This window comes from Acipenser ruthenus, chromosome 31, assembly GCF_902713425.1.
Source record: "Acipenser ruthenus chromosome 31, fAciRut3.2 maternal haplotype, whole genome shotgun sequence".
In the NCBI taxonomy this organism is placed as follows: domain Eukaryota; kingdom Metazoa; phylum Chordata; class Actinopteri; order Acipenseriformes; family Acipenseridae; genus Acipenser; species Acipenser ruthenus.
Genome location: NC_081219.1, coordinates 7,280,763 through 7,307,340, shown reverse-complemented (window position 1 = coordinate 7,307,340; position 26,578 = coordinate 7,280,763). Strand labels below are relative to the sequence as shown.

General features: G+C 40.3%; 1 protein-coding gene across 1 annotated transcript in view; it reads left to right on the top strand.

Annotated features, from left to right (window-relative positions):
• The window catches only part of LOC117396923 (nucleus accumbens-associated protein 2-like), a 45,801-nt gene extending 19,333 nt beyond the window's left edge, over positions 1-26,468 (top strand). Inside the window, exons 2-6 of the mRNA XM_033995277.3 lie at positions 14,433-15,354; positions 16,289-16,465; positions 17,019-17,124; positions 19,852-19,949; positions 20,061-26,468. Of these exons, the coding sequence (XP_033851168.1) occupies positions 14,496-15,354; positions 16,289-16,465; positions 17,019-17,124; positions 19,852-19,949; positions 20,061-20,587 (1,767 nt within the window). The 5' untranslated portion in view covers positions 14,433-14,495 and the 3' untranslated portion in view covers positions 20,588-26,468. The remainder of the gene's footprint in view (positions 1-14,432; positions 15,355-16,288; positions 16,466-17,018; positions 17,125-19,851; positions 19,950-20,060) is intronic.
• The last annotated feature ends 110 nt before the right edge of the window (positions 26,469-26,578 follow it).

Genomic DNA, 26,578 nt, shown 5'->3' with positions numbered 1-26,578 from the left:
CTCCTTTCAACCCTATGATCGGGCTATTCCTGTCTCCCCGAGAGGTGCCTCTGCAGAGCAGAGCAACATTTATATGTTTTCAGATCCTCAGGAATGCTACCTTCGACCAAGCTCCATCCTTGGCAAAAGGAGAGCTCATTGGTCGGGATCTCTTTCTATCCTAATTAAGCAGGGCCCCCTCTGGCCCATCTAAGCCGAGCTATGGGATCGAGCCTCTATCCTTGGCCCAGCATCACTCACTCTGCCCGTCTTACTAACGGCTCATTTCTGCTTCCTCTGCTCTATCCTTACAGCCCAGCGGGCACCCAGTGAAACCCATTTAAATTATTGCCAGCATGTATTTTCAAAAGTTGGTACATAGGTGTCAAAACATTACGTATTTATGACAAGTTTATTTTGCAGCAGTATGACTTGCGTTCATGTACCTTACATTGCTTTAAAACAATTGGTTCCCAAGTAAACGCAACTGAACGAAAAGCATTGCAGCGTGAATAATCATTTATGTTTGGAGACGGTCAAAGAGAACAGTGGTGAGCTTTTGCTTTCTGGATTAGCAGATTTAACATTGATGCACATTTATAATGCTACAGGAAGGCTCCACAAACAATCTAGTTCAGAGGGAAGAAATTCCTTGTGCACACATACTAGTGATCCCCCAGTGGGTTTTCTTTAATAGAGGATTGCTCAGACTGCCCTATTTTAAAATTGGCTGGTGAGTTTATTAACAGTGCCCATGAGTGAAGGGGTCCCTGTGTGCTGGGGGTCGTCTGGTAAAAAGCGCAGCTGCATGGTGTGCAGGGTGAGTGATGGTCAGTGGAGAGCAGGTTTGTGTCGTGGCTGTGCTGTCGCTAGTTCTCACTGGAAATTTCAGAGGGAGTGTCACGTTGGCATTGCCACTCCAGTGGTAATAGGGATGCAAAATCGACATGCACAGTTTCTCCTCAATGCGCTACAGCGCATCCTACTGGTGAGGAGTACTGGTGAGCTCAAGCAGATGCCTGCAGGACTGGGCCTTTGTCCTCCAGAGGCAGGTAGCTCGTTGAATTCCACTCTCTTGAGTTCCTGGGTGTTAAGAGGCAGTTGGCTTGGTCGTGCAATGAGACATTGCATTGTTCTGTAAATATAATTTATGTCTTGGAGATTTTAATAATCTGAAGGAAATTCATTGCTGCATTTGTTGTAGCGGTTAAAGAAATGTCTAACATAGATGTTTTACAGTTATTCATAGTTTACTCATTTAAACTCTTACATCCTAACTTTCCAGGAACCTATCTTTGCAGTGGGATTCATCACAGTATTTTCAGGGTTACAAATTTACTTTTTGAGATGGCCACTCTGACCAACCAGTCAAGAAAATGTGCTTGTCCATTAGAGATTTTGGTTTATTTTGAATAACACTGTTTGCTTCAGCAGTAGAGTCACAAGAAATACTTTTATGAGGTATTACTTGAAAGATATGCCACTTTACTCAAATATTAAATGTTTATCACAGATTATTACATCAATTTTCAAATTTGTCATTTTATTTAATTGTTCATAACAGAACCCCAATGAAGGTCAGTGAAGGGTCTGGATTTTTTTTAAACAAGGTATGACAGTTGTTAAATAGATGGCACAATATCTCCTGTTTTCTTAAGGTGGCCTACCGGGCGACTGGTGGTGCAAGTGTGGTAACCAAAATAAATATTTGGTGGCCACAGGGCCACCGTTCATTTCAAACCCTGATGTTGATATTTTAGAAATGCCCCGGTGTGGCCTTGCTTGCGAGGTCAGCTTCAAAAGCTCTCTGATGCCTTGCTGAGCTGTCATGCTTCTTAATAGTCTTAATTACTGCAGCCCTCAATAAAACTGCTTGAGTCACGGAAAATGTAATTTATTACTATAAATATTTTGAAATGTGATCTGTCTCCATAGACGGCGAGTTATATGTGCCCGTGCTCCACCAATGTTCAGGACCGTGGGCTCTGCTCCACCAATGTTTGAGCTTCTATTTTACATACATTTGAATGTGAACATTGGCTAAATAGGCCAGATTCTGCACAGAATGATCTCCGTGAACTTGTGTTAACTAGCATCTGATTTGCTGGTCCCATCCTACCAGCGAATCAGTTTTGAAAATGCTTTGTAAGTACACCCCTCTGTGTGTTCGATGTAAACAAACAAAAACAAAAAAAAGCCGGACACTTGTTCTGACAATCTGAGCTACCGCTCAGGATGAGCTACTTACACAAAGTACGCAGGCCCACACAAAATTTGCATGCGCCATGATATTGTTTTTACTTCCTCCCTCTTCGATACACGCCCATAAATAGGAACTACCATTTTTGGTAAGTTATAATATGTTAGCTTATAACTTTGTACAGGTATCAAATACAGGTGACTGGTTTGGTAGCCAAAATAAATATTTGGTGTCCTCAGGCCATGGGGTCACCATTCATTTTGAACCCTGATTTACATACTGTATGTGAAAATGAATGTAACAGTCAATGCTAGTAAAATAGCGTAGCGAATTCTGTTTAGAACAGAAGGTTGGAAGCATGTTGTTTTTACATCGTTATCAATGCATTGAATTGCCTACCAGGAAGAGTAGTAGGATCAAAAACACTGAAAACAAGACAGAATCTAAAAAGATTCGGTCCTGTTAATTGAGATGCACTAGTCTGGGCAAAGGGTGTCCGAAGAAAGGACGAGCCTTGATGGACCAAATGGCTACCAAACTTTTTTCTTCTGTTTTTTTTTCTTAGCAGACGCCCTTATCCAGGGCGACTTACAATTGTTACAAGATATCACATTATACATTATTTCACATACAATTACCCATTTATACAGTTGGATTTTTACTGGAGCAATCTAGGTAAAGTACCTTGCTCAAGGGTACAACAGCAGTGTCCCCCACCGGGGATTGAACCCACGACCCTCCGGTCAAGAGTCCCGAGCCCTAACCACTACTCCACACTGCTGTAGATTTGCAGTCTCCATTTAATCCCTGTTGCCAGAGCTTATCCTCTCTCAGGTAATTGAATACTAGTGTTAAGAATCTAGTTTGGTGTGTGCATATGTCTGAGTAGGTTTGTTGTGTATGTTTAGTGTGTGCAGATTTATTGTCACACTGACTTTCAATCACTGACTTTCAAGGTGGTGGCTGTGTACAGTACTATAATAACTCCAATGGGCCTCAATCGAAAGGGCTATATTTTCGTGTATTTTCTTTGAGACCCCAGGTTTCACAAGAGGAATTCTCTGGATCAGGCCAGGCCAGCCTCTTGCTTCCTCTTTCATGGCAGGGTGTTCTTGCAACACCACTTGCTATTTTTTTTTCCACTTTCCTTGGTGAAATTTCTGGTAAATGACTTGGTCAGTCCTTGGCAGCGTGCCTGGCAGGATCACATGGTACTAGATACAGCTAGTTTCAGGGCAGCTTCTCCAACTTAACTGGAAATGACAAAGCCCTGGATTTAACCCTCTCCACTCAGTGATGTTAAACTGTTACAGAACCACGGCAGTGTTTTTAAGAAACATATTACTTTACCTTTGCTGTATCCTGTGTTGCCCATATGCAGGAATATTTATTCAGCATATTCCTGATCTCTTTATTGATATTTTTCACACACTATAGGTACCTCAACTAGGGAATTACTTTACTTTTACTTGGAAACATTTGCCAAGAGAGAACTTTCTTTTCTTCTAAACCTCGCTGTGTATCCAGATCATGCTTCCCCCTGCAACAGTGCTGGTGTTCTGATTTTAATGAGTGGTGTATTGTGGGAACAGGAAGCCAGCATTGAGGAGTGAGCATGATCTGGATCTGCGATCCCTGGAAGTTTTTTATTTTATTTTTTTATTTTTCTCCTGGCGAACGCTCCTATAAATGTTGAGAAATGTTATTTTAAAAATAGCACTGATATACAGACATCATGGGACACAGCAAAAGTAACGATAATGTGTTTCTGTGAACTTTGCAGGGTGTTCTGTAACATTTTATGGTTAGTATTCTGGATTTAGCAGGATGTCTTAATTCAATATCTCCAGCCTCAGGTAGCTTTAAAAAGCTATCTACATAAGTGGTATGCATTGCAAAATAAGATGCTACTGTAAAAAATATATTTTAGTGAATTTTTATATGACGAGAGTCAACTACAGCCAAAAAACGCTTGGTCCTGGGGGACACTGAAATTCTTGGTCCTGAAAGGGTTAACCCTTGTGATTAGTTGGGTGGTTCTTTTTTGGACTCTCACCAGGGCCACAAAGTCCTTGTGATGCTGTGGTGACACAGTACTCCAAGTGCGGTCTCATCTGTGCATTGTACAACCTCGTCATAATCTCCTTTGATTTGTACTCTATACTTTTGGCTTTAAACCCAAGCATTTGCGTTAAGAAATATTCAGGGACACAAAACTGTACTCTAAAAAACTTCTTTTTTTTTTTTTTTTTTTTTTTAACCAAAATGTAGATAATTTAATCAGGAAATTAACAGTACAATTTACGGTAAACTATGACTAACCATAGATGTATTGAAACGTTAATGGTGTTGTTTAAAGCAATTTCAAATAATCAGAATTGAAGACCTCTCAAGTTCCAGGCAGGGGTTATTGCAACATGGGTGTCAAGTCTCAAGGTTTACTCGTGAAACTCACGGTTTTTAAAATCTTGCGGCTGTGCAATGGATTCTCATGTTTATACATAAGTTTGTTATTGTTAATGCAATACAACTGTCCAAGCCTATTTATTTATTTATTTATTTATTTATTTATTTATTTATTTATTTATTTTGGGGGGGGGGGGGGGCACCATTACTATTACCATTCTATATTCATGTAGCTCCTATGCAAACTCCCTCCCTTACTGCAAAGATAGAATTGCCTTGTTGTCTAAACTGACAGTTTGTCTGTGCGAGCCTTCTATGTTTCTGTACACAGCACGTCATTACTCGGACAGAGTCAAAGGAGAGGCGGTCAGACTGTCACTGTCTTGTTCACGCAGAAATTACCACAGAAGTAAGAGAAATGGACATCAATGGGAATGTAATTATTAGTGGAAAAATGTCAGTGGTTATACAGTAAATACAATACAAAGAAAGACACCATATGGGAAGAACAATTGGAAATTGATGGGATGTCTATCTCTTTATTTCACATTAATTTTGGTCAAAGTGACGGGGAGCGCCACACACTGTTTTCATATTTTTCTGTAAAGTGACGCTTCTTTGTTTTAATAATGTTGACCAATAGTAATAATAATCACATTCACACACTAACTGAAGAATTTATTAAAACTGAAAATCAGTAAAAAAAAAAAAAAAAAGTATATTTAAATTAATTCTCAGTATTTACAAAGAAATGTGTAGATGTATTCTTTTTGATTGATTTAATGTTAAACCAGATCACATCTAAACATTCACTGTTAAATGGCTTTTTTTGTGTGTGGTGTGCCCAGACTATATTTGTTTTATTTTGTCTCCACAAAAGGAGCAAAAGCAGACAGCATTTTCTTTTCATGACCAGCTATATATATCTTTTTTTTTTTTTTTTTTTTTTATGTACTCGTGCTGTATTCATGTTGCTTGCTTCACTCTCGGTGTGCATAGCTCTTAAGTCTAGGTCAGTGGCATACACAATCTAGTGGTCTAGGTTAAGGTTTTTCATCAGGGGTCTCGCTGGTGTGAACACTTGGGGGTTGACATGTATGTTGCAAACATCATAGAAAGGTAAGGGAACAGTAAATAAAGAGCAGTGCAGCCCCTCACTGGGAACATGGCTCCAAATAGAAGTTATTCCCCTTACAAGTACTTTCTGCTTCCTGTGTTTCAACCAGGTATGTATCCATGTGCTTGTCCTTCTTCCGTTAGTCTTTCGTGCCACTCGTTACTGTTGTTATGTCATGAGCTCCATTGTACCCATCCTTGCTGTAACTTTGTACCTTGTAGATGGGAATCTTTGTGATTAGAAACATGCATAATTTATAATTTCAAACTTTGTACAGCTTGATTTGTGTATACACCGATCCCAAGGTGTTGTGGTATTTTTTGTATTTCAGTATCCTATGTTACATGGAAAATAAGAACATTCGAACAGAAGAAAAGGACAAAGGTCTTTAAGATAGCAATTCTGCCCACACGTGATGGCCCAAAAATGTAGTATTTACTGTGGAAGTTGTTTTGCAGTTAATGAAACTACCAATATGGTATGTTTATTGAAATGAACGTGTCTATTGCCACATTTTTTCCATGTGTAACAAATTCTGTGTTGGCCCAATTTTGCTCATTTTAAGGTCATGTTTATATTATTATTTACCAGTTGCTGGGCTTGCTTACCGGTATGAGGTCATGATAGACCTCAACCCCACAGCCAGGCCCCTGAAACCCTCAGACGAAGATAACAAAATATGCTCCTAGTTTTGTGCAGTCTTCCAGTGAACTTGTCAAATGAGGTTACCATACAAAGGTTAAGTTTTGTATAGGAAGGTAGTTCTGTGCCAGGGCCCTCATTATGTACTGTACGTGTGCGCTCCCTTTCTTGCTCCCTCTGCTTCCCCGGTCAGTTTCTCTCCCTTGTTGGTTCTTCATTCATCTCTTTCTCTCCCTGAAATTGTGCTGACTCACACACAGGAACAGGCCTGGCGGCTCGTCCATAAAAGGCTGTGAGTCAATGGCAACAGCAAAGAACATTGCAGCTTTATAAATTGACTTTTTATGGCATTGAGTACAAGGGTAATGGTAAAGGATATGGGCACCGTCTCATGTTCTGTGCAGCACTGCAGGTTGTGTGTGTGTGTGTGTGAGAGAGGGGGCTGTTGTATTTATTTCACAGTCTACAAGCCAAGTCCACTGCAGTGTGGTTGAAAGAATATTCTGTGAACAGCCGTCAGCCTTACCTCATGCAAGGAAGTGTGCGTGGATGTCATAACACATACATATTGTTCTAAAAATATTTTAGTGAAGCTCTTCAAGAATATTTGAATTTAAAGTGTTTAGTTTGCTAGACACAATAAATGGCATGTCTTAGTAGTTACTCTGGTTAGAATAAAGAATGGAAGACAACTTCAGTGGCTAAATTAAACAAGAAACAAACAGGGCATCTGCTTTGTTGTTGCTACTAGTTCCTAATGCAAGTTTGCCCGAAATATGTATTTATTAACTTATACATTCCATCTTTACAGGGATGACCCTCTGTTTTTAACGAGAAGGCCATTTGAATCTTTGGTCCATCATGTGATTCAGCCTCAACAGCATGACTAGGTAGCCCATTCCATAACGTTACCACTCTGTGTAAAGAAGTGTCTCCTTCCCTCTGTTCTAAGTGTATCAACGCTGCATTTCCAATGTATCCCCTGGTCCTGGTTTCTGTGCTGAACTTACGTGCCGGTTAGGGTTAACAATGGTGTAGTTTTCCATGCAGTTTGAAACTCAAAATGGTCTAGCCATCATCCTGAGAATGTGACACAGCACATGTCACGCACGCTCCTTAAACTATAGGAAGTGCACAGCTAAAACATGGTACGACTTAAAACTAGTGCTGGGACGAACACTCATAATTTAAATGTTTGTTCAGATATTCATTCGTTTTCAAAAACTAATAATAGCCATTATGTTGCTCAGAACGCAGGCAGAGACAGCACAGCAGAGGCAGGGGGGCGTGGCCCCTGTGTGTGCCTTTTTTTCAGCAAGACTTCAATATTTAACACATTAAAGTAGAAAAATATCCCAGGAGTAAAGAATAATACGTTGTGTAGTTCTTATTTTACCCAGTGAATTAACTACAAAACAAAGGATGCCAAATAGTAGCTCAAGTTGAACATTGTTTTGTTTATTCACAAAATAAATAGTACATAAAGCTGACACTGCATTTTATTTATTTTTTACTTTTTTTTTCATTCCTTGCCATTGCTGTTTCTTCACAGTAAACAGTGGCCATCAACACTTTTTCATAAAGTCATAACATGAGGTTTACTTGTGCCTTTTTGTAGCTGAACAAGCAAACGAAAACTGAAATTGAACTTTTTAAAACACTTCAGATGAAACAAACATGGAAATGGCGTTGTAAAATGAAGGGGAAAAACTCACTGTTTTGGTTCTTGTTTATTACATTCCACATAACAAAGTTGCAACAAAAAATATATAATATTTACAAAAATGCTTGGGTGTATTAGCATCTACTGAGGGATTTCTTGAACTCGTATTGACTTTCAGTATACTGGATCCCCAATAACAAAATATTATTATTATTATTATTATTATTATTATTATTATTATTAAGAATAGTATGTATTGGGAAATGTGGACAAGTAGGGTAGATTTGTACTCTACTAAACATTTTGACTACTATAAGGATCAGAATTGGTGAAGCTACGGTTCTGTAGGAAACCTTGTATATATTATATATGTATGTGTATAATATGTACATGAATATATATGTATTCAGAAAACATTTCAGCATATAATGAATGGATAGTGCAAATCGCTCTCTTATGGGATGTTTTTTTGTTTGTTTCTGTAATGAAATGTCTGGGTTTTTGTTTTGTTTCCTTCGCTTTTTTTATTTTATTCTTTTGGTGGCCGAATGAGGCAGGCTGCACTTTCTTCAACACAACCTAAAAACTTTGTGGAAACCCAGTTTAGGAAAGCTGCACGATATCGGTAGTCAGATTGGAACGCGGACAGAAGCATTTAAATAAACCCTCCCATATTTTAATATTAATTAGGTCATTTGCGTTTGGAAGGAGACTAAGAAAACTGCATGTAAACCCAAATTACCCTAAAGGTAGTACCAAAATAGTGTGACAAAAAGGATAGATTTGTTTGCTATGTCAACTCCTTTTATATTTTAAAAACTTCAGTCTTGTCCTCCCTAATTCTTTTTTTGTTCTAGGCTAAATAGGTTCAGATTTCAGCTTCTTTTCATAGCTCATTCCATTTTTTGTAGGCTACATGTGAAATGTTTTTTGGACGGACATACTTTGCTGATTAGAAAGATCTTAAACCCTTACTCCCCTTGATGCTAGTCTGGATTTGGGGGAATCTGAACTGAGTGTCCCTGTGCACTTCCGAAAGGTGGTCTACTATTAAAATTCAAGGCCTCTGTTGCATAAATTACGAGTGATTTGAGAATGATTGATTGGCTTTCTTAGTCTGTTGACCTGTGTCATCGGGTAGTAAGTCTTTTTAAAAAAATAACTGGTACATTTAAAGAATAATAAAAAAAAAAAAAACATTACCTCACAGTTGGGGACTAAACCATACTTCATATTTATTACCACGAAAAACATAATACACTCCTCCTGTAAGATGTAAAATAAGTTATTAGCAAAGGGGTGGAAACCACATGTCTGATTTGCATAGTGCATGATACAGCACACACCAACTACCTATTTACTTTAATCTGATATTCTGCAAATCTACAGTTAACTTACACAAGCAAACTAACAATAACTGTCTGCAAACACTGCTTTGACAATAAAACTGCATTAGATTTATAAAAAAGGATTTCATATTCTTATAGTATGCAATCCTGTCATGGAGGTAAGCCATATACCAGCACTTAAAGAAAAACTCTTAATTGAATGTCTACCTTTTTCCTGTAGCATCTTCTATATATATATATATATATATATATATATATATATATATATATATATATTAATATATATATATAAAAAAGAAGAAAATCCTTTTGTTGATGACTTACCAAAAACCAAGGAAGTGTACAGTATTAATTTGGCAGGAAGTTGAGGGAGCCCATTCAGGTAGGTTGTGAAAGCTGTAGTTCAACAGGCGATTGATATGCTGGTGCTGAAATGGCAAGTGTGACAAAAATACATGTACAGCAAATCTTGCAAAACAAGGCTAGATTTTAGGTGGCATACAATAAAAAAATAAAATAAAAAAAAGTTACATACTGGTCACAGAAATGTAGGATCCAAATACCAAATGTGGTGTAGAACTGGAACAGGCTTACCAAGAGGGCCAGACCATGCAGGGAAGCAATCAAAAAGGCAAGCTTGGGTATAGAGCCAAAAGTGTAGAGCACAAGTCCAGGGAGGTTATGATGAGGTTGTGTACTGCACTGCTGAGATTGCACTTGCAATACTGTGTCCAGTCCGGGTCATCACAGTACCAAAGAGACATTGTGGTCCTGGAGAGAGTCACAACAAAGAGAACCCAGACTAAACCCAGGGCTTAAAGGAATGAGCTATGAAGAGAGGCTGAAAGAATTGAATCTATTTAACTGAATCTATATATACAGTGCCTTGCAAAAGTATTCAGACCCCTGACCAATTCTCTCATATTACTGAATTACAAATAGTACATTGAAATTTCGTTCTGTTTGATATTTTATTTTAAAACACTGAAACGCAAAATCAATTATTGTAAGGTGAATCTGAAGGAAAATGAAGACCAAAAAGCATTCTACAGAAGTTAGAGATAAAGTAATACAAATGCATAGATTAGGGAAAGGGTACAAAATAATATCCAAGTGTTTGGATATCCCAGTGAGCACAGTTGGATCAATAATCAGGAAGTGGAAGCTGCATCACACCACCCAGGCACTGCCAAGAAAAGGCCGTCCCTCAAAACTCAGCGCTCAAACAAGAAGGAGACTTGTGAGAGAAGCCACAGAGAGGCCAACAATCACTTTGAAGGAGCTACAGAGTTCAGTGGCTGGGAGTGGAGTAATGGTGCATCAGTCAACCATATCAAGAGCTCTGCATAACACTGGCCTGTATGGGAGGGTGGCAAGAAAGAAGCCGTTACTCAAAAAGTACCATCTGAAAGCACGTCTGGAATTTGCCAGAAAGCATGAGAGTGACCCAGCTGCGATGTGGGAAAAGGTTTTGTGGTCAGATGAGACCAAGATAGAGCTTTTTGGCCAAAACTCAAAGCGCTATGTGTGGCGCAAACCTAACACTGCCCATGCCTCAAGACACACCATCGTCACGTCATATGCTTTGCAATTATCCATTGTCTATGTTGCATCCTCAAAAAAATCAAGCAGGTTAGTTATACACAATCTCCCTTTCGTAAAACCATGTCTCCCAGGATATTGTTACCATATAGGTAATTTTCCATTTTGGATCTTATTATAGTTTCCATAAGTTTACATATAATAGAAGTCAGGCTTATTGGTCTGTAGTTACCTGGTTTGGACAGCAATCATCTTATGCCTAACCCTTTTATACTCTAAGAATGTTCACCAACAGTCCAGCAGTTTCTAGACTTTTCTAGAATTAGGTTCTGCATTATCATATTGAAATTTTATAGCACCTTGTAGACAATAGTAGAACCAACTCCCCAGTAATGTTGTTGAAGCCGACACCCTGGGATCCTTCAAGAAGCTGCTTGATGAGGTTCTGGGATCAATAAGCTACTAACAACCAAACGAGCAAGATGGGCCAACTGGCCTCCTCTCGTTTATAAACTTTCTTATGTTCTAATACTATCATAGCATCAAAGGGTATGAATACTTTTGAATTAGCATTTTTGGACTTTTGCAAAAAAATTGCTGAAATACATAATTGTAGACATCTATTTCTTACAACTTTTTTCTCTCATCCACAAAAGCAAAACTTTTGCTACAAAAGATTTTTCATGTAATTTGTTTGAGAAATTTCTAGAAATTTCTCAATTTCCATTGAGGTATGTAAACTTTTGATTACCGTGTGTATTGTGTGTGTGTGTTGTAAGTAGGACAAAGTGGAGATACTTTTAGGACAGAGGGAAGGAGCCATTGCTTCACGCAGTGCGGGGGGAGAGTATTGAATGGGTTACCGAATCATGTTGATTCTGAATCACTGGGATCCTTTAAGTTCTAACTTGACAAAATTGAGATCTATCAGTTACTAGGAACCGGACGAGCATAGATGAGCTGAACAGCCTCTTCTCGTTTTGTAATTTCTTATGTTAAGTTGGTTGAGTGCAACGACTCCACCCAAATTTTAACTTATTTCTGTTAACGTGCAACTTAAAATATGTGTTTTGAAAATGACTTGCTACAATTTACATCATTTCTGGAAATTACCTTAAATGTACATATATTTATGAACTTGTTACTAATTTTAGGCAAAGATGTAGTAATCGTCAGTTTACATGTAGTAACCTCTGTGAGCTCAAAGGGTTAACCGTAGAGCAGAATTCTTTCCTGAGCTGTTGAGCTGCCATGACACCCAGGGGGAGATGATGCAGGGAAGGAAGGAGGGATGTTGGCAGTCATTCATATGCAAAGCAGTGGAAGAAACAAACACTCAGAGAACCATAAAATAAACCCCTGCTCTGGCAGAACCGAGCTATTTTGCAGCATACACCTCTACGCACCTCTGCAAGCGCTGTCTCTCCTACCTGACTCCTTTCCTCCCTCTCTGTACTCAGTCCTTAAATGACTTATTCTCCTTGTATTCTCTCTTTCTCCTAGACTTGGCTGCACTCTCTCGCTCTCTCTCTCTCTCTCTCTCTCTCTCTCTCTCTCTCTCATTAGCTGTGCTCCAGCTTTCTTTTTTTTCTACTCATTCGGTACCCTTTGTTCTGCTCTTGACAAACCCTAATCCGTCTACTTCATGAAAACTCTCTTTACCTGTGGAATCCTCCGACTGCACTTTACAGTGCTTGCCTAATGCTAAATGCATTTACTGTGAAAACCAATGCAAATTGCCATATGTCATGATTTTACTATACTTGACTTTAACATTACAGCAGTAAAGGGTTAGGTTCTATAGATGGGATTTTGTCCTACAAGCGATGGCCAAAAATGAAATATTTGCTATGGAACTTGCAAATATTAGGGGGTTGTTTTAATCATTAAAAATGTTTTCAAAGTAGAAAAACATAAACTTAAAATTAGGAAACTTGCACAAGTGGGCCTATGTAGGATTTGATACACATGGGGAAAATATAAGAACGCTGAAATAGACCAGTTGTGTTCTGGAAGTTCCACAGGTAAAATAACTTCTTGGGTAAAATTCCCGTCTTGTAGACCCATCTTGTTGTCCTAGTTTCATTTAGTTCTGGGCTGGTAACTAGGTTAAAATGGTTGTAGGTTTTAAAGTCTATGGTCTGCAGTTCAATTAGCCTATTGTATTGTATTGTAGTGTAGTGTAGTGTAGTGTATTGTAGTGTAGTGTAGTGTACAGTAGGTCGTCCTGTGGTGGAGAAGTAGGAGTTAACATTGCCATGACTGCCCCCTGGTGGCGTATAAAGTTAATGGCAGTCTTAACAAGACTACACCTGCACCAGAGATGGATTTTTTTCAGTAATGTGTCCTTGGTACCTGTTCCATCCTTCAAGAGATGAGCCTGCTCTCTATTTCATAATTAACCAGACCTTGTTGGTTATTCAGCATGTTTACATTCTCGTAAGATGGTTTCAGCAGTAGACATGCACATTTTTTCAAACTGGAATGGTATTGCTTAGTGAAGCAACAGGAGTTGTGGTGTGCAAATTGTAGAAATGTCTACAAGACTGATTTTAGGTACAGTACTACATTTCTGAAAGATTCAAAGTGTGTTGGCTGACTGGTGGTGTTGCTCCATGAACTGTGAGGTTTCAGCTCTGCAGCAGTCCTCATCCACAAAGTTATTTTTCTTTTTACATAGGGATACCAAGGGTGTGTCCTGTGGGGCAGCAATCAAAAATGCAAACTGAATGCTTGGGTGTATAGCCAGAGTTAAGTGCAAATCCAGGGAGGATATGATGAGGTTGTGTACTGCACTGCTGAGACTGCACTTGCAATACTGTGTCCAGTCCGGGTCACCACAGTACCAAAGGGACATTGTGGTCCTGGAGAGAGTCCAGAGAAGAGCAACCAGGGCTCTTTGAAAAGGAGTTGACAAAGTTAACCCGAACCAGTAAGTGCAGTACAGAAACCAGGACCAGAGGTTAGAGTTGCAAATTAATTGGAGAACCGACTTAGGACAGAGGCAAGGAGACACTTCACACAGAGTGGCGAGGGTATGGAATGGGTGACCTAGCCATGATGTTCAAGCAGAATCACTTGGATCCTTTAAGACCCACCTGACAAAGTTCTGAGATCAGTCAGCTACTAGGAACTGGGCGAGCTTGAATGGCCTCCTCTTACCCGTACAGTTCTTACATATGTACACACATACACCTGTATCTGCCAAATTGATTATTCAATGTGATGAAACTTGGTAAGGACATCGTATTGAGTGTAATGGGAATCTGAGATACAGTATATAGTATGGTGGCGCCTCACCTTTCCTTCTCTACTTACTGTATTTAGCACGTTAAGTGTACTGTATCATAATCTCAGATTCCATCCAACTATCCAAATGTCACTCTTACAGTTTTACCAATATCTAGAAGGACAATCTGTTGCAGTTTTATTTATATTCTCAGACTAGGGATGAATAGAGACTGCTTGTCTGTTTGTCACCCTTATGTTTTTAAATACCTGCAGAACCATTACAATTTTTTTCCCCCTTAACAGATGCGTTCCCAGACAGCTGCTGCCCCAGTGAACTCCTGAAGACTGCCCCCATTCCCCAGCACCATGTCCCAGCTGCTGCACATGGAGATCCCCAACTTTGGGAGCACGGTGCTGGGCTGCCTGAATGAGCAGAGACTACTTGGACAGTACTGCGACGTGTCCATTGTGGTCAAGGGCCAGGCCTTCAAAGCTCACCGGGCGGTCCTGGCTGCGAGCAGCCTGTACTTCCGCGATCTCTTCAGCGGCAGCTCCAAGAGCCACTTTGAGCTGCCCTCCACGGTGCCTCCAGCCTGCTTCCAGCAGATCCTGTCCTTCTGCTATACAGGCAAGCTGACCATGGCAGCCAGTGAACAGCTCGTCATCATGTACACAGCCGGGTATCTGCAGATCCATCACATTGTGGAGCGGGGCATGGACCTCATGTTTAAAGCCAGCTCCCCTCACTGTGACTCCCAGACTGCTGCTGTGGAAGACCCAGGATCAGAGCCTCAAAGCCCCTGCAATAACAACCTTGGACAGGCTGCAGCCTCCACTTTGACCTCTACAGGCTGGTCCCCAACGCTGCCTCTGTCCCTGCGCAGCCGCATCAAACAAGAAGGTATGGAGTCTCCTCTGGCTCTCCAAGCGTTGGCTCACAAGCGCGGACAGCAGGACCAGGTTGTGCTGGGCGCCAGGCTCGCCCGAGGGGCTCCACTCTACTACTCTGGCAGTAGCGCTAGTCTTGGGGCTGTTTTCTCCAGTGCCCAGCTCTACCCTGTGCCCACTGGGGAGCGCTCGAGCCCAGGTGCCTCTAGCCTGCACACAACTGACAGCCCCACGTCCTACCAGAATGAGGAGGAAGAGTTTGAAGATGAGGTGTATGATGGGATCATAGAGGACCCTTATGGGCAGGTCTATGGGAGAACACCAGCCACGTATGCCAGTAAGCCAAAACTATTTAGTTTGATCCTTGTTAATAATACTAATTTGTATACATTGTTTCCTGTAAACATTTCCAGGGTACTGGGGAGATTTTCCATGGGACCCACTGTATTTTACCTCTTGCGTGATTCTTGTGTGAGAGGTTCAATAGTCATTCAAAATGGTCTCCTTTCTTTTTCTAGTGGACTGAACCTCAAACATCTAGATCCTAAAATATTATATATTGGACATTCTTGTCCAAACCATCTTTAAAATTGTCTTTCATATAGAATGGTTATATTAAGAATTTTAATTATTTCAATTTATAATATTTTGCTCTGTAAATCTGCTACCACCATCACTGCAGAGTGCACATATCTGATCAATCATTCTACATGCTTGGAGGCTTCATATTGTGTGTGTTGGTAAAACTCCATCACTTTGACTTATGACCTAATATGGCTGTTATTGTTTTTTTATGTTTCTAGATGACTGAACACTATTGGATATATTGTTGGTCAAGTCCAGTCATGTAAATCTTTTTATAAATTGCTTTCTAGGTTTCTGTATTATTATTTTTTTTTATTATTTTTATTATTATTTTTTTTATTTATTTATTTATTTCTTAGCAGACACCCTTATCCAGGGCGACTTACAATTGTTAGAAAGTTTGATTCACCATTTTGACAAATTATCTTCGTTTAATACTCCACTTTATTCCGTTGTGGTTGTAGTAGTGGTGGTTGTTGTTGTTGTTGTTGTTGTTGTTGTTGTTGTTAGCGCTGCTGCCTCGCAGCTCCACGGTCCTGGGTTTGATTCCGGTCTCAGGGGACAGTCTGTGTGGAGTTTTATAATGGATGGATGGTTTTGTCAAATAAAAATAAGTTGACATTAATTTTAAGACCATGTTATTTGTAATCATACAGACAGACCTCTCTCCTCTCTCTCTCTCTCAGTCCAAGAGAAGTCTGATGTCGCCACCATGCCCGTCTCGCTGGAGAACCGCTCCTGTGTGCTCCTTCGAAGGGACCTGGTGGCACTCCCTGCCAGTCTCATCAGCCAGATTGGGTATCGGTGCCACCCCAAACTATACTCTGAAGGGGACCCAGGAGAGAAGCTGGAACTCGTAGCAGGTAACAAGCTCACCACATCAGCATTTCAGTTTTTCACTGCTTTTCAGTTTTTTAGGCATCAGACACCCCTCTTAATGAGAGAAAGGGAAGTTGGACGGAATAGCTATCAAATTTAAGCATCGCGTATTCTTTGTGTAATTATTTGATTATACATAATCACCTGGATATAATTTTCTTCTGTTTTAGACGCAATGTATTTGGCTTTCTGATTCACCTACCAAGGTATTGGCTATGATTTGACATCTTCTTTTTGATACCTCTGCCTCAGCCACAGCAATGGCTGTGTTCAGCTTGGACTGGAATTCTCTGCTGATAAAATATATCCGAGCTGTGCTTGATGGGGCATGCAGCCTGCTCCCGCCTTTCAGTAATGCTGACCAGTCTCCTTATTCATTATACATGTAATGTACCCTAAATATATGAAGCAAATCGAGATACCTTGCATTTCCTACATTATGAAATCCAAAAATTTTATCATTTACTTAACCTGTTATTGTTTCAAACCTGAGGAAGCCATTGCATCTGTGCCTGACTGTTTGTTTCCCTTTCTCAGGTACAGGGGTGTACATTACCCGAGGCCAGCTGATGAACTGTCACCTGTGTGCCGGCATCAAACACAAGGTGCTTCTGCGGCGCCTGCTAGCTACCTTCTTTGACAGGTGAGGTGGTTGTTCCATCTACCTGCACAATGAGGCCATGAGGGCACACAGGGTGCGCAGTCATGCCCTACACCAGAGGGAGCGTGGGGTGCGCAGTCATGCCTACACTGAGGGAGTGTGGGGTGCGCAGTCATGCCCTACACTGAGGGAGTGTGGGGTGCGCAGTCATGCCCTACACTGAGGGAGTGTGGGGTGCGCAGTCATGCCCTACACTGAGGGAGCGTGGGGTGCGCAGTCATGCCCTACACTGAGGGAGCGTGGGGTGCGCAGTCATGCCTACACTGAGGGAGCGTGGGTTACATTCATAGCTATGCAGTTAATTTTCATTTACGATGGTGCTACACAGCTATATTAATCCCTGAAACAGGGTGACACCTCAGCTGTAAATATTGAATACCTGTCTTGCTAACACAAAACAAATTGAGGTTTTGAAAATGTTTTAATGCTTAACTCCGATAAAAACATAAGTGATGATTATAGGGTCTTGTGATCTTCAACCCAAGTCTTTTGAGACACACATCAGGAATGTCACTAAGAAATATTTCCAAATTGAGAGGTATTCTTTCCCACTCAGATACTGAGAGATTGATGCATGCTTTTGTGTCTTCCAGAACTGATTAATGTAATGCCCTATTCTGTGGTATTCATAGCCATGTTATATCTCGATTGCAACTTGTACAAAATGCAGCAGCTAGAATTTTAACCTGGACTAGGAGACAAGATCACATTACTCCTGTGCTAGCATCTCTGCACTGGCTTCCGGTCCAATTCTGGATAGATTTTAAGGTGTTGCTTTTAACTTAAGGCATTAAATGGCCTTGCACCATTGTATTTAAAATAATACCATATATTCCTAGACACTCACTTAGATCACAGAATGCCAGGTTGCTTACTGTCCCACAAATTAAAAAAAAAAAAAAACACACAGGTGGGAGAGCATTTAGTTCTAGGGCTCCAAAACTGTGGAATGCCTAGCTCTGTAAGGGAAGCACCAAGTGTCACTGCTTTTAAAACAAGATTAAAAACACATTTTTTATAATGTAGTGTTATGCTAAATTTTTTATTCTTTGCCTTTTTACTGTTTTATGTGTTTCTTTTGTTTATTGATGTTGTGTATTTCCAGTCGATGACCATACTAGGAGATAGCCTTGAATGCGAGTGTTCTGCTGCACTGAAGACAGACCTATCTTGGTGCAGTAATCAAACATTTTCACACAACATCGAAGGCACAAGGACCTATTCCAATAAATATATATATTTTTTTCCTCTCTTGTGGATCAGAAGCACGAGACCAGAGCTGTTTAGGGTTATGTTGCCCTGGTCACCACCCTGCTGGCTATTCAAGCCACAGTGAACAGCCCCATATTGTGCCACATGATCAGGCTGCCTGGGACAAATCATTTGAAGGGTGTGGTGTGTTGTTTTTTTTGCACATTTTCAATTAACCTTTTTTTTGCTTTTGGTCCCTTTTTGCATATATGGCCATAAATCCTTTTATTTTGTATCCAATTTGTTAAAACTAAATTCTCTATATGTGGAAGTTTCATTTGTGCACTGTCAGATTTGAGCTGGCCATGCTAAAATTTTTTACAAACATTTTTTTTTTTCTTCTAAAAAGCATCTCCTTTTTTCCATGTTTTTTTGCTATCTATATTGAACAGGGTGAGTGTCAGATGGTTTTTTATGAAAGCCTAGTGTGTGCACATTCATTTCCTGTATGACATGTACCAGTAACCTTTTATAGTTAAGAGTTATAGCCATAAATCTAACAGTAAAAAACAGACGAGAGTAGCTTGGACCCTATTAAATAGGTTATTTTTTATTATTTTTTATTATTAGTTTATTTAGCAGACGCCTTTATCCAAGGCGACTTACAGAGACTAGGGTGTGTGAACTATGCATCAGCTGCAGAGTCACTTACAACTACGTCTCACCCGAAAGATGGAGCACAAGGAGGTTAAGTGACTTGCTCAGGGTCACACAATGAGTCAGTGGCTGAGGTGGGATTTGAACCGAGGACCTCAATGTTACAAGCCCTTTTCTTTAACCACTGGACCACACTGCCTCCTATTTTTTTTTTTATTAAAACTGCTACATTTTCATCACACTGTGAACTTGATAGATGTTACTGTTTCGACAGCCCTAACATAACAGAAACCAATGTTTCTGTATAAAGAAGTGTATTTTTGCTTTGGTATCACCAGAGTATTTATTAAGCAAGACTGAGATAAAATGCACTACTGAGTGTTGACTTGGAGTACTGTCATTTTGATCACTACAGTACCACAAGGAGTCCAGCAAACAGACTAATCCCAGGGCAAGGAATTGGCTATTAAGCTTGAAAGAACTGAATCTATTTCGTAGCGACAGACTTAAGACGGAGGGTAGGAGACGCTTCTTCACACAGAGGGCATTGAGGGTATGGAATGGGTTATGCAGTCATGCTGTTGTTGCTGAATCACTGGGATCCTTTAAGACTAACTTGGGATCAGTCAGTTACCAGGGACCTTCTGTTATGTAAAACACGTAACAAATGCCACCATCTCTCCAAGTACTTTCTGGAGGGTAGTGTTAAACGTCTTTGAATCTATTAAAGTTCCGACAGCCCTTTTATATATGTCAGCTAAAGCTCCATTCAGTCATACCTCCAGTGAATGTATTTGATTTGAGTAGCTTTAGTGCTGCCCCCTGCTGGGTGATTTTAGTATCTAAAATATGTTTTTGCAGGAACACTCTAGCTAACAGCTGTGGGACAGGAATCCGCTCATCAACCAGCGACCCCAGCCGGAAACCGCTGGACAGCCGAATCCTCAACGCTGTCAAACGTGAGTATGCACACACGCATGCATACGTCTTAGTGCTGGGACAAATTATGTGTTTATATCCTTGGCAGGAGGTATGTGTTACTATCGCAGCTATTTGTTCTCTTTTTCCAGTGTACTGTCAGAATTTTGCACCAAATTTCAAGGAGAGTGAGATGAATGTCATTGCGGCTGACATGTGCACCAATGCACGGCGTGTCCGTAAGCGCTGGCTTCCCAAGATCAAGTCAATGTTGCCGGACGGGATGGAGGTGTACCGCGGTGGAGTGCCCGGTGCTGGCGTGCCGGGGCAGGGAGCTGCTGGCCTGCTTTTCGAGCCTGATTTCCAACCGCTGACCGCTGCCGGTTTTAGCTTTGAGCAGCGGATCTACACCGAGCGCAAAGAACCGTCAAGAACTCATCCCAGCCCCGGCCTCGAGCTGGAGGGAAGCCCCGACCCACCCTTCGAACCAGAGGGGCAGGAGCCCGAGGGGGAGGGGGAGGAGGAGGAGGAGGAGGACGATGTAGGGCTTGCTGAAGCCTCTGGGGGTCCACAGGCACAGACCCCCCTCAATCTTGCGGAAGGCAGCGGCGGTCGACCACACACGCCTGATAGACGGCAAGAGGAAAATGGAGAACCACTGCAGATAAACATGCAATGAGTGTCCGGCAACGGGAAACCTATACAAAATCAACAGGCATATATACACACCACACACACACACCTACACACACAGGCATATTATGTTACTTTTCTCTCCCCCACAGTACCCCAAATATTACACGCTTGCAATGACAGCCACACAGTTTCTAATTTCCTTACTGTCAACAGAATTTCCATCAGCATGTTTTTGTTGAGAGGACCATACAATTTAAAAACAGCAGTAACTACTCCCTATAAAACTATAGGGATGGGTGGATTTTTATTGACACAACAAATAAATAAAAAAAAGGAAACATGAAAAGCCTGCCATTTTTGTTTATGAACTGCATTAGTATGGTTCTGGAAAGAAGAACCTATAAAAATGTAGCTGTAGATACCCAAGAGAGACTTAAATAAACCTGTACCTAAAGAAGGTTGTTACATACAGGTATAAATTCATGCACTTGCAAATGTCTGCACACACAAACAGCTGCTAGCGCTTGCACCCCACATCATATGCACGTACGCACACACACAATGCTTGCATGCATAACTAATCAAGAATACAATTATCAAGCCACTAACCTGCAAAATTGCTTTGGTTGTCTGAAGATATACTGCAACATTTCAGACTGCTTTATGAAGAATTGAAGATTCAGGGCTTTAAACTGCTGGGAAGGGAGGTGAGGTGGGGGAGCTGGACAACAAGGCTTGCTGAGTGATCAGCCCCAGAATTGGCCAAATACCACATTCATCTGTCCCTTTGAGAGAAGCCTTTTTTTATTTGATATAAACGCCTGCTGGTTGTGTACGTTTGCACTAGAGAAGGGAAGTTCCTCGGATGAGAGGAACATGGACTGAGAATCCTAATTCAATCTTGTATCAGAGGGAAACAACGTCTGAATATGCTGGAGTTTGCCTGCAAGCTGCCTTGATGATCCATTGACTGTTAAAATAGCTTCAGCTGGTTTTGCACACTGCTGTCTGCATGACAGGGCAGGTCATGTAATGAAGGAGACGGAACCCCTTTCCTATCTGAGACCAGCAGCTTCTCAGACCCTGGCACCTGTTTGCGGTGACCGGCAGCCTTAATTTATTTTAGAAAACTAGAGAGACCACCAGATGTGCTGGCACCCCACCTTTCTCTTTGGTCTTTGACAACTAATGTATCTACTTTCTCAAACTCCTTTGAGTTTTGCTCGGTCCACGAGAGCCATTCTATGACAGACAGTTTGAAACAAAAACGTACACTGGAATTACCCAATAGGGGTCTTGAATATATCATCTTTAAAATAAAATCCAGACGTTCCTATTTCTGGTTCTCTCAGACACAACAGATTGGTTCTCATAAGAATCCTTTTCTGTTGAGATGCTGTCTGGGGAGGTAGATAGGGGGACCGTAGCCTTTTGCAGGAGCTTTGTTACTGGACCCCACTTGTCTGCGCAGGGAAGGGGTCTGGGTGTTATTGCACTATGGTTTACAGGAATGGTGAGAGAACACTGGCCGACCTAAAGAATGTGAAGTGGATATGTGTGTGCCTTTGTGTATGTGTGTGGATAGCACCTTTGCAAACTTTGTATGAGAGCATAACACTATTTTACTAAAATTGTACACCATATGAATGAGTTTGACCAGGATTTGGCACTACCCCCTTTACAAATTCTTTACTGTTCATTAAAAAAAAAAAAAAGGTTCAGTGGCTAAGGTATTTGGGGATGTTTGGCATGACAGTGGAGGCTCTTTGCAACAGCTCTATAGCTGTATGGATGGCCTTTGCTAAGTTAGTTTGCTGCATTTCACTATCTCCCCTTAATCCCTTCTTCCTGCTCCTGTTTTCACATCTAATTGAGCTCTTACAATATAATGTGTTGCAGCAAAGGTTAACTGTGTGGGCCTGCAAGGGGTAAAGGGACATTCTCCTCCTTGTCTCCTTGACAGAAGCACAGAAATAGCCAGTGCTAGATAAGGTTCTGTGTTTCCTTAAGATTGTGTCAAAAACGTTTTGCATATTGATTTAAAGCAAAAATTAGGATGTCTTCCACAATGAGGATCTATAAATGCTGAACGAAACATAATAAATTCAATGACAAACTTTTCAACTAGACGTTAATATGTGTCAAAGACTGAGAGAGACTTCTAGTTGAAACATTGTCATTTGAATTTATTACTTTTCGTATTTGTAAGTGTAGCACTACTGTGAGTGTTTAAAAGCTGTGGATCATAATGAGGAGCTGCTTGTAAAATGTTTGTGTTTTTGATTTTTCACATTGTATAGTTTTATAGGCAATCTCATATTTGACAGAAGCAGCTGCACTGATTGGTGAAAGACATTCGTGTTGCAGGCCCATTTTAATTCTGTAGCTCCAGTATCTTACCATACGTGTCAGATCTACATTTTACAACTTTCTTATGAATTGATTATTCTCCATTCTGGTATTTGAACCAGATCTGTATCCATGTGCATGTGGGAATGTATAGATCTACTACAAGAGCAATGTACAGAAACTGAAGTTCAATGACAAAAGTTTGGAGTAGACATTTTCAGTGTCTTCACCTGAAGTCCAAACATTTTTAGAAAATTTATTTTATTATTTATAAATATAGCACTACAGTGTTTAGTTATAGAAGAGAAGGGTAATGTTTGAAGAAAATCACTGGAAAGATGTGGAGCTGTGAATTGTGGGCTTCAGCAGCAGATTAATATTTTGCCCAGTCAGTGTAGAACACAACATTTACTATTATGAATGCGCAGCAATGATATGTATGTGTTAATGAAACATTACCAAAATGAAAAAATAGATGAAGAAACAGTATGAATAGTGACAGCATCGGTGTAAGGATCTCCTATGTGTGGGAGATGACTGCTTGGGAGACAAAAGGAGAGGATGTCGCTTTAGCGATCCACGGTGACGTTTAGTGCAAGGATATGGTTAGTGTGCTCCCATTATGGGGGGTCAATCTGAGTGCCTTAAACTCCTTCGATGTAGAGCATGAGAGACTAAGGCTTCATTTCCACATGCTTGCTGAACAGGAGTGCTCTACGAGGATATTCGAAACGCAGCACTGCAGTTCAATATAGTGTTGACACAGGTGCCTGAAAAGCAGGCATCTTCAAAGTTAGTGCTGCACAATGGCAGGACTTGCAGTGCTCTGTTTCTGGCCCTGTTGAGTGGCTTTAATGCATTAACAAATAAAACTGGCATAAACGCATGGATTTGTTGCTAATCATTTTTACAGGACCAGCCAATAGGAGCACTCCCCATCAACAGCTTTATGAATGTTTTGTTTAAGAGTTTGATGCTGTTTCTTATCACACTTTTAAATGTAATGTGTGCTTTTCTTAGCCCCTGCTAACTCCTGTGCTGCATTGTTAGGAGCATGCTGGATATTTAATTAGGTGGTCCATATGTCAATGCTTTTTGTCTGATGTGTGCTTGGTTTACCTTTTCACATTAAAGTTCAGGACTCGCAGGAATAGCACCTGAATATCTTATGCACTTCCTTTGAGTTTTGAAGTTTTTCATTTTCAATTCAGCTCTCTTAATTCATGTCGATTTAGTTTTGTTACAAAGGAACATGGAATGAATAGGGGTAATTTAAACCCACATGTATTAACAGGGCTGAATTCAAAATTAATTGATTCAGAACTTCGAGGAAGTGCTTAAGATATGCAGATGTTGTTCCTGTGGTATTCAGTCCGAATTCATTGTGAATTTGCGACCATTATTTGAAAGTGTTATCGTGAGGATACAACAAAGCAAGCATGTGGAAAGTGTCTGTGGCAGGGATCCCTCTCGGTGCCACAGGGTCTGACATGAAGGGGAATGTTACTGACTGTACTTTGTAAAATAGAAAAACAAAGGAAAATGACTTTTGAACTGTGGTGGTTGGTCATCATTGGGCAAATCTGTTCAGGGTGAAACTCTGCAGAATGATGACCTGTTTTGTGATGGCATGAAACCCCTTTTAGAAACCTGAATGTGAATTGCTAGTGCTGCTTTCACATTGAAATGGTAACCCTCATCGGAACCTTTTTATTTTATATATATATATATATATATATATATATATATATATATATGTTAGACATTTGGGAGGTCAGAATCCTCCCCAGTTTAAGAGAAAAACAAAATGAATGGGAAATGAATGGGTTATTTTAAATGTCGTTTTTATCAAGACACAATCTGCTAAAGTTGAATTATCAAATATCTAAGTTTTGAAATTAAAAGTACATGAAAAATTGAAAGAAATTTTGACTTGTTTCTACTAGTACAAAAATATAATTCTATGTATTATACTGTACGTATCATAAACCCAAAGGAACTGGTGAGGTTGAAGTTACTGGAGCATTTTGAACTGAGAGTCAAAAAGGTAGTTTAGTAAGAAGGGTATGCAGGCTCGGGATGTAAACTGTGACACCTGGAGAAAAGCAAATTAAAACAGGTTTGAGTCTACGTGTAATGCACTGGTGTGTCAGATTGTTTTACATTGTTGTAAAATGCTCTACAACATGAAAGCAGCATCGCAGCCTGGCACTATCTAAAAAGTTTTCATTTCCTCAATTCTCTCCATTCTTTGTGAAATGTATTTTGAAATTCCCATAGTCTCTACAGAACGTTTTATTTTGCTTCATAGGATGCACGGAGATCCACAAAGTGAATTTCTATGGATCTACATGCATACCGAGCTGTAGAAAGAAATATAGGGGTTCCGCGGAAATGTTACTTGCAGGATTTCCATGTACACACCAGAGACTAAACAAATCAGAGAAAGGGTCTTTTTATGTGCCTGACTGCACGTAATGTGCTGTGTTTCTGTACCTATGGATTGACAAACAAATAAAGACTAGTGCCTCTTAGCCAAATGTTCCCATGTTTGAGTTCCCCTGAATCGTTCGCTGGTCTGTATAGGTTTGCTGTTGTACAGCCGGCAGCAGCACTGGTGTGGAGGGCTTGCCAGGCCATGCCCTACACAGATGGTGGTCCTGCAATAAGACCGAGGAGACTGTTTTTCAGAAGTCAGCACTTTAGTTCTGTTGGCACTGCCCTGTAGCATGAATTCTGGTGGCCTGACTGCTTGCCATGACAATCAAATGGTGTCCCTGTGCTTCTTGTGGTGGTGGAGGGGCTTGACCTATATTAAAATCATTGTAGCTAATCAAGTTATTTCATAATCAACCCTGTTTTGCACATTAGCTACATAAGTCTCAAATGTGCAGTTTAGGAAGAAATGTTAAGCAAACCTGTATTTTCATAAAAAATATAAATCTGGTACCACACAAGGTTCAAGAAAAATCTCAGATTCCAATCTTATTCTCTGAAATTCTGTTACACTTCCTGGGTTATTTCACCTCAGAAGTGTCTTCTGGGTCGAAGTATTTTACTGACAGTCAGTAGGGGGAGCAGCTAGTTAGTTAATGACAGGAAAGAAGCCGAGAAATTAGTGGGGTGAACTATTTTATCCTCCAGGTGAAATCACCAGAATGTGCAGCTCTATCTAACCTGCAGTCGTACCAGATATCATAGATTAACTAGGTTTACTAATGTGTTTCTTTCAAAACTTCACATTCTAAGACCTATAGAACTGCTAAAACTGAAGGGATTATTTTGTCAGCTGTAAACTGGTGTTTTGTGTAAATCTTCTTAAGTTCTGTCTTGTATTCACACAGACTCATGCAGCTGTAATGTTATAACAACATAATGATATAACAAGGATAAATCCACAATTCACAACACTGATTGTGTAAAATGAAAAAAAAAAAACATGTTTATTTCATGTTTTGCAAATTAAATGTATGTTTTTCTCCTTTTAGAAAAGAAAATGCTGAGTAAAAAGCCTTTGTGAATTTCACCCTCAGTATTAAGTAAATACTAATGTTCAGGGCAACTTTGCCTGAGAATTGATTCCTTTGTGTTTTAATGAGGGGGAGGGGGGGTGGGAGTGTGTTGCAGTGCTGGAGGATTTTAGAATAGTGTTTAGTGATCATTTAAGGTGCCAGGTGACAATAGC